Raw genomic sequence first — 17,765 nt, forward strand, 5'->3', positions numbered from 1 at the left:
TCACGAATGAATAAGAAGTTTCTTTTATAATAAAAATTTGAATAGTATAATTAGTCGCAGAGAATTGCCGATAACTCTCAATACAAAAACGCGGCAAATCGATTACCCCGTTCTTAGTTAATTTACGAGCGTTACGGGCCTTCAATAATTATATCAATGACCGAATACGAATTAAAACTTTATAACTTCATATCGATATACATGTTTGTGTGATCGGATAGACTCATATAGTCTTTATGCAGGATGGGATCATTATAGGCCTAAACGACGTGCAATTTTAATACTCTATCTATATCAAATTTAATAATACTGAAGTGTGAAACCTTTTTCCTAATAAATTTCTATACATCAAAGTACGAGTTCACCGCTAGCCATGAAGCTTGAAATCACATACAGTGGAAGCATTGATTACAAATTGTAAGCTAGTAATATGTTCATGTAGTGCTGTAGATAAACATCAGTTTTATTCAGGCCACCGCAGACCACGTGAAATCACATGCAATGTTGATATTGAAACCGCAGACTTGGCTTAAATATCATTGTTAGACCCCACGGCCACCAACCTTCCGCGGTCTGTAATTAAATTGTGACCTAATAACATTCAGATTTACAAAGAGGACCATGCTAGCGAATTTGAAAGTCGACGCTAGAATGCAAACTCAGGCCTGGGTTGGATGCTAAATTCCATGTTGCGATGATTGCTGTTATAATTGGCGTTCCATTCAACTTTGTGGATGGATAGTCGAATAAATATTCGAAGGAGGATTACAGGTATTTACCTACTTATTATTATACTACTAGATGTAGTATATAACAAAAACAATAATTAATAAACACATCACACAGTCTTGTCACATCAAAAAGATGGTCAACTCGCTGTTAAGTTAACAATTAACAATATGTATCTATTTAACGCGTGCTTATGCTGCATTAAATAGGTCTGATGTGACTTTAGACTTGTGGGTGGCGTCACCAATTAAATATATATTTAGTTCACGAAGATATTTTACAGCTCCGTGATTTCGTCAATAAATATAACTCGAAATACTTCTTCTTGGGAAAGTTTTTCATACCAATTTATATACAACAATAGAAATAAACACAAATTAAATAATTTTTGTTTAAACAATTTATATGGGATCTAGAAGTAGTTTGGGCTATAACAGCATCACTTCAAGAGTATGTCGTAAGCACAACAGATTTTTAGTGGTCTCGTGCAAGGGTTGGGTGGTGAAGTGACTCAGTGACTCATTGAAGATTGGCGTGCAGAGATACGGTCTTTCGGAAAGACTTAAATGAAGAATGTGGCTTATTAAGCGCAAGTCTGTAAATAAATAATTGATAAATCGTATCTTTTTTTTATTAATGATGTTGTAGATTAATAAATATATTTTAAAATAATCCATTTCAATTAATTCCGTACCTAATTGGAAGAGTCGAGTCCGCGGTGAACTAATTAGAAAGTAAACTACTGACCCGCTAAAAGTCAACATCACTTCTGAACCTGTGATTATGAATGTGATTCTGAAGTCCATTTTTTTCTGTCCGACTGCATTTTTGGATATGGTTTTCTCCTCTTGTAACTGCCCTTTGCTCAAAGCCACACCTCTGATAAATCTTTAAGGTTAAGACTAAGAAGAACAAATGTTGAAAAACAAAAAGCTTAATAAAGTGTTAAAAGACAAGGCAGTTGAGGTTTCCGCTCGTTTTGCCGCAAAAGAAGCTTATTAACGCTCTGAACCCTTTCACTACAAAGGGCCAAATGGATAATTAAATCGCTTCAAATAATTTCTAAAAAGAATTTATGATCAATGCCGTCTCCACCTACTTACTTGGAATTTGAGATTGTCTTGTTCTTAAAATATCTTTGTTTTATTATTGGGTTGCGTCAGAAATTTGTATGTAAATGACTCTTGAGATTGAGAAGACTCGTCCTTAAACATAGCTGGTGGGTACGTATTTTACGTTAAGTATAGAAACATTCTAATCTTGCTAAGTACATAATTTATACATCGCATTTGTAATATCTATATTATTGGGCTACTTATAAATTCCAATAAAATATTATGTAAGGGTAAGAAAGAGTTATAGATATGGTAAGATAAGAAGAAATTATCTTCAGATTCAAGAAATGGTAGTCATCGGGTTTAAAGAGGCGGTCCGAAGCGAAGAGATGAGGATCGCGATCCAGAATCCGCAATGAGCCGAACAATGGATCAACCGGATATTGGCTGTCAAGTGGGGCGTCCGAGATACGCGGTCACTAAATATTTGTAGACCTTGCGATGATCCAACGTATTGAAATTTCAATTTTTTACAAATAGAATTTAAGCTGCCAACATAAAACTCCGGTATTAATCTTTGTAGTATATTGAATATAAATTCGGCAAGAAGACGTAGAAGCCGTCTGAAATAATCACAGGTTTAGGAATGTAAAAGCCGAGGTTCGTAAGCAGATCGCGTGTTCTTGTTAGAAAAGCAGCTCCCCAGAATACGAAAGTGGGTGTAAACGCGTCATTCTTGACTAAACCGAACGAAACGTGACCGCTGACTCAAACATGTGTCCTAAGAAAAATGTAGTTTGCCAATTAGATCAGCCGAATTGGCTTGCCTTTCACGACATTTCACGATACAAGGCCGCTTTTCCTTGTATATCTGTAATATAAATTCATTTTGAAAATAGCTATTGACAAGCATTTGTAGAAATTAACAGAATCTGTTTGATTTGTCAGTAATACTACTTCCTGTAGTTTAAATATTGTTACACCTCATTCCGATCAATGAGGATACTTTACATAAAGTATAAGTCAGAATTGGAATGGAAGGCATTTTTCCAGTAAATTATGATTGTGGCATATACATGATACATTTAAATGATTATATTTTAGTTATAAAACCAAATAAACTTCTTAATGCTTCTATAGAATTATACATCTAAATAGAGCAATTCAAGTTGAATCGATTTGGCTTCATTCGATAATTTTATGTTAAGCTGATCCAGATTATCCCTTGCTGAAAAGTTTGAAGCTAAACCTTTTCAATTTACATGCTCCTATTTACTAATATATGTTTCATGATATAACATTATAATTAAGGTACAAAAGCATTGATTTACTAAATAAGAGAAGAAAATAAATATCGTTTAGGCGTGTTGCGCCGGCATCTGAAACTTCATTCTATAATAAAAAGCGATTTCCTCTGTGCGAGATGGTATGTATTATCATATAAAATAGAATATACGCGTTTCTTCCCAAAACCGGATAAATATTTTATATCATAATAATAATTCACTGTGGTTATAAAATTGGTGTGCACACACGCGATCGCGTACAAGGAGAGTTTTTGCGTAAAATATGCCTAGGAAATGTATTTTTAACAATGTTTTCCTTACATGTTTTTCCATCGTAGATAGATTAAATAAATAAACTTTTAGTATTACCAGCTCTAGAATAAAAAATTGAAAACCTCAATGTCTATATTTTTTAAACTGTAGAAAATACGTTTAAAGTTATGAACCTGAACGAGTCATCTCAGTTGCCTAGACTTAATTATGTTGTTTTATTACGTATTTCGAATAAATCCTAATTATTCCAACTTTTAACAAGCCACGCAAAAGTTTAATTAAAATGTTCTTAGATATATTAAGTAGGCGACTATTTACCCTACGAAACAATGTTCAAAGAACATATTTAGTTACCTAAGGTTTTGTGAAAATACATATACCTATGGAGCCTGTAAGCTTCGATTTAAGCTTTTGCCGTGGGGGTGTTTGAATGAGTTAATATGTTTGAATTTTTATTACATATTATTCAACCACAGTAATGATCTATGCCGATAAGAATTACCAAGAACCAAGAAATAGTATTTTCATTGCAGCGTTACAGATCATATTGAATCACGGTCGCTTACAAACAAAAACTAAGCTTCTACAGTGGTGTGTGTGGTATGGCCGACCGCAGTATGATGCATGTATGTAGCATTCGCTCTCGCAATGTCAAAAACATGAGTGCAACCACAAACTATTTCAAACGAAACTTGTTTAAATGTTATTCAACGTTCAGTTTAATAATTATTTTGCATCTGTGGTCGCTTTTATAACTTTGAAATATGGTAAAGTATATACATATAATGTATACTTTAAATGTAACGAAGTGTAAATAAAAAACTAAATGTTCTAAAAATCTGCAACGCACTCGCGAGCTTCCTCTCCGTTTGTTTGTCTCCTTGTTTGCTACAAATAAAATACTAATACACCTAGCCTCATGAGATCCTAATTCCTAAATGAGGTATTCGTCGGTCAAAGAAAGCAATTATCTCATGTAATTATAAAGCTAATTTCGCTTGCGGTGATGAGCTTCTAATTAGACCTAAATTGATTACAATGCTTAATTAACATGTCGTCTTCACGTTTGCCTTCTGTTTTAATTACGGTTTCCGCAAGCACATTTGCTTGACAAGTGGTCGATCGATACGTGCTTTCATTCGTGTGAGGAAGAGGGGATGTCAATAAATTAGATCACCCTGGGTATTCCCCAAAGCCTAAAATGCCATTTTTCTTTGTATTGAATTCAAATAGCATCGCGTGAATTTACAATTATAAAAAGGTTAAACGTTTGATAAGTTAATCCATCGATTTCAAACATACATATATTTATTGTAAAAAACAATTTATTTTGTCATTAAAGATAATATTTTCTCCGTTTTCGTAAAACATTTCGTTTCATAAACGTGATAAATCACTATGAAAAAGCGTTCACAAATAAAATTATACGGTATCAAGGTGCGGAATCCCACTATCTTAGTTTCGAGTTAATTCTATAAATCAAGTACTTCTATGTTTACTGGTCGGACTTGAAATCGTGTATGCCGTGATGTTAGTTATTTCGAGGACACGCAAATAACGTGTTGTTCCCACGAGAATGTAAGTGCGTGCTCCTATTTCACCATGCTTACTGCTGATAGAGGACAAATCATTGTTTTTATTTATTTTATTATTATTAATTAACTACTTAAGATGTCCTGTGGAAAATTGCATAATGGTTGTAGCTCCTTACAAACATTGTGTAAAACAAAAAACTTGGCGATTAAAAAGAGTGGCGGAGAGTTTATTGCCAGTTCTCCTCTTCCGTTCTACGCCCTGGATTTGAGAACTGGCAGTAAATGTTAAATAAGAAGCATTTAATATATATTTCTGTTTTGACGTTCATAAGTGTACATTGTGTTACCTATATGAATAAAGAATTTCTGTAATAACAATAATAATTATTAATAAATAAATAACTAACTTTAACATATTATACTAAATTATATTATATTAAATTATATTATATGAATAAATGATTTTGATTTATGAAAATGTACTTTGAAATGAAGTGACATAGCTGGGCTACTCTTTTTACTTTACCTAATTGTACTTGTAATTGTATTAAGTAAGGTTGCATACATGTTGTTGTACTCTGTGAGGATCCTTCAATGACTATGAGGCATTTGGGGAAAAGTTATGCAGAAACTGACTTCGTAAATAAAATCAAGTCTAAAAGAATCCCTTTCACAGATTAAAACGCGGTTATTTTTAAATAATATTTATTCATGATCACATTTATTACTCGTGGTAGTAAAATAACAAACTTAAACGAATAAACCGATCGAGGTATTTTGCGAATACTCGTAGGTCAGTGAAAACTGACAAAATGTTGTTTTTACTCAGGGTTAAATTAAATTAAATTTCTACCATTCGTTAAACCCGAAAATATCAGATAGCAGTGAATGTAGCTAGAATGAACAGAACTTTAAATTAACTTAAAAGACGAAATGTTTTACTCCTGAAAGCAGTAATATGAGACCATTACAAAGAGAACACTTCGACAGAAGGTCCTTCGCGATGCGCATGCTCGTGGAAACTACTTAAGTCTACAAAATAAATTTGTAATATTATATCCAATTAAGGGAACTCATCATTTATATATTATACTAATTATACAATGGTTTATTTAATATATTAACTTATTTGAAATATCAATCTAAAACCATTTTTGTCACAAGATATGACCTTGACTGGATGTCTGCTCTCCTTATTCTAGGGTAAACTCCTAATCTGCAAAGTACTAAAATGATTCATGAACATGAACACTGATGTAAAAATTACATATTATCTATAAATTAACATATTGCTTCTGTTATGATTCAATACAAAGTGTAAGTTTCTTATTTAGGGGCGTTTGAAAAGGCCTGGTGGCTGTATGGTGCCGACACTCCGTCCTTTTATTTATTGAATACTTAGTTACTTAATATTAATAAGGTCCGCATTCTAAGTTGTATTTTAAACAATATATCTACGAGATTTAAGTTGATATTGTATTCTAAAAAGAGACTTGATTCACTATTTAACGAAGTTATCGGCAAATTGCCTTATTCCAAAATATCATTTATATATTGTTATCATTCCTAAGTCGATATCTATGCCAATGAACTGATTTAATAGTCAATCAGATGATACCTGTGTGAGTGCAGATACTTTTGGTGTAGATTTTTGTTTTACCCGTTGTTTTGTGGCTTCTGCTGTTAAGTGTTGTAATTACCTTTCTTAATTTTGCTAAGTTACTTTAATTAATAAGATATGTTACTTTAATTTTTAAACCATTTGTATCGTCTACAAATCTAGATAAAATATATTTTAACGATTGTGTCCAAGTTTAAGTTGTAAACAAGTAAACATTTTTATGACATTGATTATTATATTAGTCGAAAATGATAGAAGGTTGGACAACTAAGGTTTCTAAGGGACTCGCACGACCATATACAATGAGTCTACATGCTTTTAAAAGCGGAAACTGATTTTAGCAGAATGTTGTGAGAAACATTATTTTGAAGTTAATTAAATCAGATTTGTATCAAATTAATAACTAGTAGGTATCACCTGAGTTGCAAATACATATATACCATTGGTTTTTTGCTACAGCTTCTTTTCATATATATTTTTCATAACATATTCATTACATATATGTAAGGAAAACATAATATGTTTTCCTATACAAACTCTGGTCTATATTGTATTTTATATAAACTCTTTTGTAATGTTGTCTTTGCCGTCTGATCGACGATATTTAATATGTCACTTGACATAATATATGTAAGATATTTTAATTTTTTCATTATATTATTTTATTTTATAAAACCTAGATTATATAGGCTTTAAATGTTGTTTCTTTTGTATTCACAGAGAAACGCAGTTGCGCCTTATCTATTCCCAGTATAAGCGATTGATACTATTACATATATATATATTATTTTTATACATATATAATTTTAATAATTGGTATATATTTGGTAGTACTGGTATTCCTCCTATTCTTTCTCCTGAAGAAAAGGAGTCATATGGGGCATTTGACTTAGACACAATGTGACACTGCATAAGGCGTGTATCCGCCCGTGCACTACCTACGTTAGCGACTAGCGTACTCTTCGCGCATTCTCCCACATCCATCTCATCTCATGAATCGCGACTGGAGGACCTACGACGTCCGGGAGCTCCCTACCATAGCCCAATGAAGAAGTTCACGGCGTCCACACGTCACTTCGACAAGGCTAAACACGTTGGTGTGCAAAAGCATCAACTATATACGGCTACCCGACCAGAAAAGCCCGTTGGAGGCTTCGAAACATTTTAACGGACCCGGATGATCCACTCATGACAAATTAAAAGTGACAATGGAAAATCACAGTAGGGAAAACCCGCTTTCACCGGGGAAGGCGACGTCCCTTACTTCGCACTCACTTCAAAGGTCACTGGAGTGAGCTTCCGTCCTGCCCTTGAGGCGGTTGACGACCCGGCAGTCCCGAGTCCCGCAGCAGGCACCCTTGTGTTAGTCGCGGGAAGAAGCCCAATCCAGTTGCCAAGCCAAATAGTCCGAGCCGAGCTGTAAAGGCCCTTTAGACCAACAGCGAGATTTCATTCTAAAAAAATACTTCCGTTAGTTTCATTCGGTTCGGTCGAACCAAGCTAAAGCCATTACAAAGTAGACTAATGACGACGGTCTGTATTAATATTATATATTACGAATACAAAAGTTTTTTTATTTGTTTGCTCATATTCATATCTATTACAGTTTTTTGTGTATTAAGTGATTTTGTTAATTTTATTTTTATAATTAGGTATTCAATTATATTTTTAAAATAAAACAATAAACCCATCAAAAAGTTTAACCAACACTCAACCTAGTTTCAACCAATTAAATGAAGTTTGCATGCAGTCGTATTGTGCGAGAATGTCAAAGTTTGTTTTGAACTCACACGTGTTCCAAAAACAAGAGATCATCATAATAATAATATATTTCTACTTTCACAATCAATACTTTGTTTTGGTATTGTATTTTATATCTATATTTCTTAAATAATAAGATTCCATGTCGTCTAAATAATATTATTTTGTTTTATTGCGCTGTCGGAAATTCCGCATTTTATTTTTATTATCTCTATTTAAGCATGGGAAGGTATTATTTGTAAAAGAAAAAATTGCACTATTATGTGTCCTAAAAAGTAATATAATTTTTAAGTCTAAGAAAACAACCCATCACAGGTATCCACCGACGCGGCGGTGGAAAGGAGAGCGGCCGCTTAAAAAGGCATACCTACTTTAGCCTAACGACTCTGTGTATAGCCATATTTTCTTGAACTATTAAATAAGTAAGTAGTTCAACCGCATAAAGTTAATATAAAATTGCTATATTGAAGCTACGAGCTTTTAGACTTGCAGCAAGTTTCATTACAGAAACGTTAATATTTAACTAGCAAACTCGGTCTTCTGGTAACCTAAATGTTAAAAGTCAGTGCTTCATTTCGGCAGAAAGAGCGGTAATTTCTATAACTTGTCAATTAAAATATTTTTTATGTAGAAAATTAATATTGATTATAGTCATCGATTATTTGTAAAATTTAATTAATGCATAGAGCAGTTGCCACATTAATTATTTATTAATTAAGATTAGTTCGTTACCATTGTGAGTCCATTTAAGATTTAAGAAGTCCAGTGGTAGGTGCTTTGTTGAGTGGTGCAACTGTGAAGGAGCAGCCAAATTGTATGAAGGCTTTTCTGTCGTGACTCGAGTTGTTTGGCTGTTTGCCAGTTGTATGTATTTTTTACATACGTATTCACAAACACTGAGCCCAGAGATGCGTTACGGTTAAGGAATTAAAATTTACAACTAGTTCAAAGTTTATGTATTAGGACCTCACATGAAATTGGCGTTTTGATTTGATCCTCCCATACAAAACGTATTAAAGATTAGATTTTTTTAAGTAGAATATGTTTTATTAATCAAAGTATGTACCATTGCTATCTATGCAATTTTGCCATTTTATAGGTAAGGTAGTTCATGGATCCCTTTACTAAAAAAACCAGGAGCCAGGTCCGGGGAGTGCGGTGGAAGGCTTAGACATTCCTCTAATTTGGTAGCAGTCTGTTGTGCAGTGTGTAGTCTAGCGTTGTCGTGAAGCAGCAGTGGCCTAGAGGGATTCACCAACCTTGGTTATTGAGCAGCTAGCTTTTGCATTATGGTTTGCAGTTGCTGACAATAAACATCTGTCGTAACGTCATCAACGTAATAACGTAATCGTCTGGCCAAATTTAAGAAAGTTATAGTAAACGACCCGGCACAATTTTCGCTTGGGACACGATTTGGCTGCTTCGGGTGGGTTCATCCATTGCGATGTGCGCTACCACGCGTGCGATCCAAGACGTTGGAACCAAAAGCGCACTGTGTTTTCTTTTGCGACACCGCCGCCCTACACCTCATTAACCCTTCGAGCCGTTTCTCCAGCACTGGTGCGACAGTGGTATTCGTACTAGCAAATAACGCGATATTTCATGTTTTCCATTTTATAAATAGAGTGACGCAAGGAAAAAATTAAAAACGGGAACATGAAATGAATCAGCCACTGCGACAATTCATATGTAAGGACCTAATATATAAGTTTGTACACAGCTCGTAGTTTCGCATGGTCGCACCATGATGGTGGACCATCATAAAACGGTAAAGACACGCAACAAAATATGTCATCTATGGATGACATATTATTAATATTTATGTAAAACAATGGCTTAGTTAACTAGCACAATAAAGCTGTGACGATAATTTTCCCGAAACAAGGTACCAACATTAATTTCAGTTTCGTAATTAACCCGTTTCACGATGTTACGGCTCATAACCTTTCAGGTTCCAAGCGAGCGCTAAACCTATGCAATCTCCGTCCTCGATAAATATTCTAAAGAGTATCTTGAAAAAAAACGAAAGTTTTCGTCTCGCATGTCAAATGTATGTGTCGGATGACTGCCACGTTCTCCCTTATTATGTATATTATTAAATATTTATTAGTCGACCGAATGTCCAAACAGAATACGTTTTGGGTACTTCCCTGAGTCAGGCTTAATAGCCTGAACGAACGTCTAAGTTAAGCTAAAGTTGTTTGGGAAATTGGCCGAACGCCAGCTTCGGCGACAATTACACTTTTTGCTTTCACAAATAACATTTGAAGACGACCATCGATCGTTGGATCGATGTGCGTTGGCACTACTGACAAATTTACGTTGCCATATTAACAATTTACAACATCAAGACGCAAGATAGGTATGATATTGCGTGGTGTTGCTATTCTAATAAAACAAAATATTATATCGTGTTCTCTTATTACAATATCTCTGAGATATGCGACCGTATTCGATTCTGTTTTTAGGCAGATGTATAGTGAATGTGCCGGCTTCGTTTGGGATTAAAATTAAATTTGAGGCTGGTTGTTATTAAAATAATATTAATTGTTTGTATTATGGTCCACGTTGAGTATTTGTGCTCCAGCTTAATGTTCATTTCTTTTGTGTGGATGTAAAGGTTTTTACGTTAGTGGGTGTAAGAGTAGAATAAAAAAGTAAGTAGTTTAAATTTATGAGTTTAAGCGTTCCCAAATACAATAAATATTATCATATTAGCTAATGGTTTACTGTCATTTAAACTTTGGTAAAACATCTAGCAACTCTACTAATGCACCCACCAGCAAGAGATGATAATTTTAATGACGAACTTTAGTAATAGATTACAACTGACGATATAATATCAGTTAAATTAAAATATTTTTACAAACGAGAGGAAAAACTTTCTGCGATACATGGTTTGGTCACTGTAATTAGGTCACCGCAAAAACGAATTAAGGTCGATTACACACAGCGGTACGTTAATCCCATAGGTAATGCCATACACGTAATGTCACTTGCATTACGGGGACAGGATATGAGCACTAACGAGTAAGAAGAGGGTTAAGTTTAAATTAGTTCATTGCTGTAAAAAAAATATATTGATCTAATATTGATCGATATCTTAATAAACAAATAATTATTTTACAAAATACAGACATAACTTTCTCATACTAAATCAAATATAAAAATCTCCACTTATAGAGTGCTCCAATGGACTTTCTTACTATTTTACGGATTTAACATTCGCTCTTACGGTGAAGGAATCCATCGTGAGGAATTGCGGCTTGCCTTCTCAAAAAGAAAAAGGCACAGGAGGCTGATCACCTACTTACCTATTCGATTGACAAGAGTGAGACATGAACTCCTGTTTCTAATAAATATGAATTAACAAAAACTCTATTTGGCTGTTGTTCTTATTTCTATTGCCCTTTATTTTTAACCGACTTTTCGACGACCGAAGGAGGAGTTTATGAAATCGACGAGTATTTTTTTTGTTTATGTTCTGATATCTCCATACGTGGACTGAGCTGGATAATTGATTTGCAAAAAAAAAGGGTGTTGTTGTCAATTAATGAAATGGAATAAAAAAAAAACGATTTAAAATGAATGGAGACGCTCTGTGGTGTTTAGTAGAATTAAGGATTATATTTATACTTCCAGCGATATAGGGGTTTATCTCATAAAAAATTACAAATTTCTGAAATTTTTTTGTGTGTCTCTTTTACGTCAAAGTGTACTCATTTTTAAATATGACCATGAGATGAAACTGAGTCAGTGGAGAACAAGACATTCGAACTTACATTTATTACTAAATGAGGTATACATTATATATGTTAACGTAAAATTGTAAACACCGTTAGATTGTAATCTATCTCGCAAGATTATAAACTGTCGAAAGATTGTGAACCTCAGCTTACTGCTTACAATTTAACGTATTATTATTCAGTAGATTGTACTACACTAACTTAGTTATCATTCAAACTTCTTTGGTCAATTACAGATTAATTTTACTTTCCAACAATTTCATATAACTACCATATAATAATACGTTAAATTGTAAGCAGTTCGTTGAGGTTCACAATCTTTCGACAATTTTTATAATCTCGCGAGATAGATTACAATCTAACGGTGTTTACAATTTTACGGTGACATATATATGTCAGAGAAAACGTAACATATATATATAAATATATCTATATATATAAAAATGAAACCCGTTTTCCGTTGTCACGGCATAACATTAAAACGGCTTGACCGATTTGTCTGATTCTTTCTTTATAATATTCCTTGAAGTACGAGGATGGTTCTTACGGAGAGAAAAAATAAAAAAATTGAGTGAAACAGTCTAAAAACAACACTTTTCTATATTCCCATACAAAATATTCGTAATAATACTTAAAAGTCAATTTGAACTTTAATACCATATCATAAAGTTCAAGTGTCAGTGGAGGGGTTCCGGGAAGGTAAATTTTTAATTTTTGACATAATGTATTTGTTGTCTTATCAACTTTCTTTTTTTTTTATCTTACTAGCTATACCGGTGTCCCGAATAACAGAATAAGTATTTAAAAAAAATAAAGAATCGACTGTTAGGCGGTACGATGTTCGCCAGGCCAGCTAGTATATTTATAAATATAATCATGGTACGTCTAATAGTTCTGACAATATTCAGATTATTTAATAAAGTATTGATATTAAATAATAATCATTCATATACGTTATTTACATTTAAAGTATTTCTTAATATAAAACTAGCTAGGAGCTTAATATGAAGCTAACTACGAGCTAGGGGATCGAATAGAAAACTCCGTAGATTTCTTCAAGGGTTTATTTTCAATTAAATTAACGAGGAATTTGTTTACACTAAAAACTGGAAATTACGCACAAAAATTCACTAAATACACACACAAAATACTGTCACTAATTACTTTAATTACACGCATTTCACACAGTACTAAATCACTTGTCTTTACTATATTCGCACTTTGTCACTTCGGTGTTTATCTCTTGATATCGCATTCAAAACTGAACTAATCGGTAGCATTTCGGCTCGCTTATATATCCCTGGGAACGATGTTCGAGAACTCTCTAGGCGGGAGTGCTACTGAATAGCGATCGCACTATTCTAGAATGCGCGTACTCGCTATCTCTTTCGCACATTGCTCCGTCCTTGTCGTACGGCGTTCTAGAGTGCTCGGTCTAGCTTCGTGAAGATTCCGATCTTCCCTTTCTCTCGCGTATCATTCCGTCCTTGTTCCACACCTAGAAAATTCTTTCTAGAATATTCCTTCATCAAAGGTGTATAACCAGGCCTGAAAACGGGTTTCCCGAAAAGTGTACCATTCGACTACACTTGTTCTGAAACGGCTTTAAAAAATGTTTAGCCTCCTGAAAATTTGGAAAACATTCTGTAAATCACGATTTTCTAATATGTGACCCTCTCCTGAAACGGTCAGAAATCACATTTCAGCCTGCTGAAAACTTCTCTAAGTAGTGGAAAACTCGAGAAACATTGCAGTCGAGCCGTCTTCGTAACAATATTTAAATTCAGAGTCAGGGAGCATTAAGTAAAAAGATCAAAACGTTCAAAAGGAGGGGAGGAGTCCTATGTCGGAAGACAGCCTGACCGGGTCTCATTGCTGAAGAAAAACAAGTTGTCGTTTTCAGTCAGTGAATAAAAACTTTAATATTATATAGTGGATAAACAATAATCAAGCTGGATTTTATGAATCATATCAGGTCTATTTCGAACTAAAGGATCGTTATAGTAAAAACATGTTTATTGTTTGTTCACATATATAAGCCTCCTTCGTGCCATTTTATAGTTTTGATGGAATGCAACATTCCTCCCAGTTGTACTCTTTCAACTGTACAAAATGTGCGTTGCTAATACCCATTAGTACGATAGCAATTAGCAGTTAAATTAAATGTCGGTATTATTTAAATGATAACTCACGATATCAATGTCATATATTAGCAACACGATATACTCGTATATTTCTATGAATAAAGATATGTTAAAGAATATTAAAATAACTGTAAATAAACATTGTTCGAAAAAATAGCTTTACCTGATATTTATAAAGTATCATAAGATCCACAAAGGTCCAAGTTTCAGATCAACAAACCACCACAAGACTATTGTCGATACACTTTGGCCCTTCTCCCATTACGATACTTGTAGGGTACGATACTCGAGTATAATACTAGTTGGATACATGTTCGCTACGCGACGCTCGCATATTATGCTACTGAAAAATTACTAAATTCATCATTTGTGCAAACTTGTTTTTTGTAGACGGACGTTATGTCGAGCGACTCCAGTGACGAAGAAGCTCTTGCAGTTTTTCTGTTTTATAGAAATAGAAGACGTCAACGCAAGAGTAGAAAATACTGGATTCATCCATATATTGAAAGAAACATAAATTGTAGAGTTTTTGTATCCGCACAAGAACTACAACATGATGATAAGAAATTTTTATCTTTCTACCGAATGTCTAAAGAGACCTACTTGCATCTTGTTACATTATTAAAACCAGCTATACATCAACGAAATACTAAATTTAGAGAATGTGTCAGTGCGGAAGAAAGGATTCTGATAACCCTAAGGTAAATAATACTTCATTGTGACATATGTAGGTAATTAAATGTTTATTAAATTTTAATATGTAAGTACTTTATAATTATTACTTATTCTTCATCTTCCTGTGATAATAACATAGGTATTGATTCATAATAAAGATTGGCAGTATTTGATTGTACTACATTCAGACTTTCGTTTATGGTAATTGGCGTACTTATTACCTCGGCAGCACTCATCGGTGAAGGAGTAGAATAAAGTGTGATGGGACTATTCATATTTTCACTACTTTGGTCCATTATATCGTCTATCAATGCAAGCACTCTTCTCTTAAACAGTCTTCTTTGACTATCAGTCATTTTGTTCACGTCCGATAGTAAACTCAGTAAGAACATTTTGTTTGAATTTTCAGTACTGTCACAGTTTTCTAGAATTTTAGATTGTTTAAATTTAAAATAAGCTGAAATGTCTTGCTCGGCTTGAGTTTCTTCCGTTTTTTTTTATTATTTGTTGATGGTGGTGGTGGTGGTAATTGCTGTTGCGAGATTGGTTGAGTGCTTGTACTAGTAGAAGGAAGAGATGATTGCTGTTGCGAGATTGGTTGAGTGCTTGTACTAGTAGAAGGAAGAGATGATTGCTGTTGCGAGATTGGTTGAGTGTTTGTACTAGTAGAAGGAAGAGATGATTGCTGTTGCGAGATTGGTTGAGTGCTTGTAGGTACATTTTCTGTGAACTGTGTTTGTTCACATAGTTCAAGATCAGGTGTCTGTGGTTCTATCGTCTCTTTCAAATTTCCTGATGGTTTTCCTGCTGTTTTTATGAAGGGTACAGTAAATTGCATATAGTCTGCTAAGTAGTATGGTTTTTTTTGTGCAGTACCTGCTCCACTTTTGGCCGGTTTCAAGTGGCGAACAAAAACACTACGTAGATTTTTCCACTTTTCTTTAGCTTCTGATCCTGAAAATAACCTTAATATTAATTGTTTTTCAGATATTTGGGGTCAGGTTGTACGTTTGTAAGCCTAGGATTGTATTTTGCAAGAGGAGATAATACAATTTGCAAAGTCATAGCTGAAATGACAGTTATAATATGGGAGATATTAAATGGAGACTATATGCCATTACCAGATGTGCAACATTGGAAAGACATTGCTGCTCGTTTTGATCGCCTCTGGAATTTACCCAACTGCTTAGGGGCATGTGATGGTAAACACATCAGAATAGAAAAATTACCTGATTCAGGATCAAGTAATTTTAATTACAAATCCTACCATTCGATAGTATTAATGGCATGTTGTGATTCCGATGGATTATTTACTGTTATCGAGACTGGCTATGCAGGTAGGAACAGCGACGGTGGAATTTTCAGTGCTTCCAGGATCACACGTTGGATAGAACATGGACGTCTTAATATTCCTTTACATTCCAAACTTCCTAATGACCAATCTAACTATGAATTTCCATACTATTTTATTGGGGATGAGGCATTTCCCCTTCTATCTTACTTGATGAGACCATATCCCCAAAGAACCTTGAATGACTTGAGAAGGGTATTTAACTACAGACTAAGCCGAGGGAGGAATACAATTGAATGTGCTTTTGGGATGATGGCTGAAAAATTTCAAGTATTAAGTACTGCTATAAGATGTCATACAATAGAAAAAGTATCAAATATAATAAAAGCAGTGTGTATTTTACACAACTATGTTCGAAAACGTGAGGGTATTCTATATAGTCCAAGGGAGTTTATACAAAACAGATCGGTCACTATTCCCGTTACAACGACAATACAACCTCATAATATAGAAATAACGGCAAATATGTCACCACATAATCAACGAAATTATTTAGCAAACTACTTTATATCTGAGCAAGGTTCATTGCCTTTGCAATACCAATCCTGTTTGCAGAATACAATGTAACATTGATAATAATAAACTATGTATGTGTACAAAAAAAACCAACCTGTTATTTGAAATTTGTTCCCAATTTCTGCCCAAGTCTTGTCTATTATATTTTTTCGCATGTATTCAGGTAGTTTGTAGTTATATAAACAAGCATGTTTTTCAATTTCTTGTACAAACTTAATATTTGTTTCTTGCTCCGCCGCCATCTTGTCGAAACGCGCGAGACGCGACGCACAAGCGACCAACATGGCGGGTATCGCGAGACTAGTCGCGAACGCGTAGATTGTAGAATACCAGTATCGTAATATGAGAGTGTCCATATAAATGTATGTGAGATACTTCGCGGCGACTAGTCTCCGAGACTAGAGTCGCGCGGGCGTATCGTAATGGGAGAAGGGCCAAATGTGTTTGTCGCGTCTCCAATATGCGGGCTAAACTTGTACACTCCCAACCAATACCAATTATTAGGTTATCTTTTATTTACTACACATATCTTTCGTACTGCACCAGTCCGCAATTGACTTTTGTATATAACTCACGCAGGGCAATAACGACCTAAACGCGTCTCAACTGAATAAAATCTGGATCTACTTTTGAATAGCTTTACCTTTATGATAATTTTCTTGTAAATGTGCGAAATCTGATATGGTTTCACCCCTATACGTTAAATGTTACACAATCTCGCCTGTAGGTGAAATCTAGTTGTGTATTCAAATGTAATTGGCCTTCTAGAGATTCTGGATGAACCTTTATAATTGAAGCTTCCAAATTGGTGAGGAACTGAGAACAAATATTGTCTTGTACTCAGGTCTATTCTCTATACAGCACGATCATGTTCAACTTGCCGTCTCAGAATATCTCTTACAATTATCAAGAATTAAAATCAATGTAATTAATAATACATTTTTGTTTTGTATTTAGCGTACCTAGATGTCCAAGAGACGAGCTGGCGTATAGTATAGTTTGTACGAAAAACTATTAAATGTGTAAAAAACATAAATATTTTTTAATTGAGATAAGATCTTTAGTTATTTTGA

At 34.2% G+C, this 17,765-nt stretch overlaps 1 protein-coding gene across 1 annotated transcript; it reads right to left on the reverse strand.

Annotated features, from left to right (window-relative positions):
• Positions 1-14,874: 14,874 nt before the first annotated feature.
• On the reverse strand, positions 14,875-16,969 carry LOC125051296 (cell wall protein DAN4-like). The gene is made up of 2 exons (XM_047651512.1): positions 16,787-16,969; positions 14,875-15,779 (listed from the first exon to the last, which is right to left on the reverse strand). Exons 1-2 carry the CDS (start codon positions 16,932-16,934, stop codon positions 15,250-15,252), a joined length of 678 nt encoding a protein of 225 aa, XP_047507468.1. The 5' UTR covers positions 16,935-16,969; the 3' UTR covers positions 14,875-15,249.
• Between the last annotated feature and the right edge of the window lie 796 nt (positions 16,970-17,765).

The sequence above is a fragment of the Pieris napi genome, chromosome 7, assembly GCF_905475465.1.
Source record: "Pieris napi chromosome 7, ilPieNapi1.2, whole genome shotgun sequence".
Classification (NCBI taxonomy): domain Eukaryota; kingdom Metazoa; phylum Arthropoda; class Insecta; order Lepidoptera; family Pieridae; genus Pieris; species Pieris napi.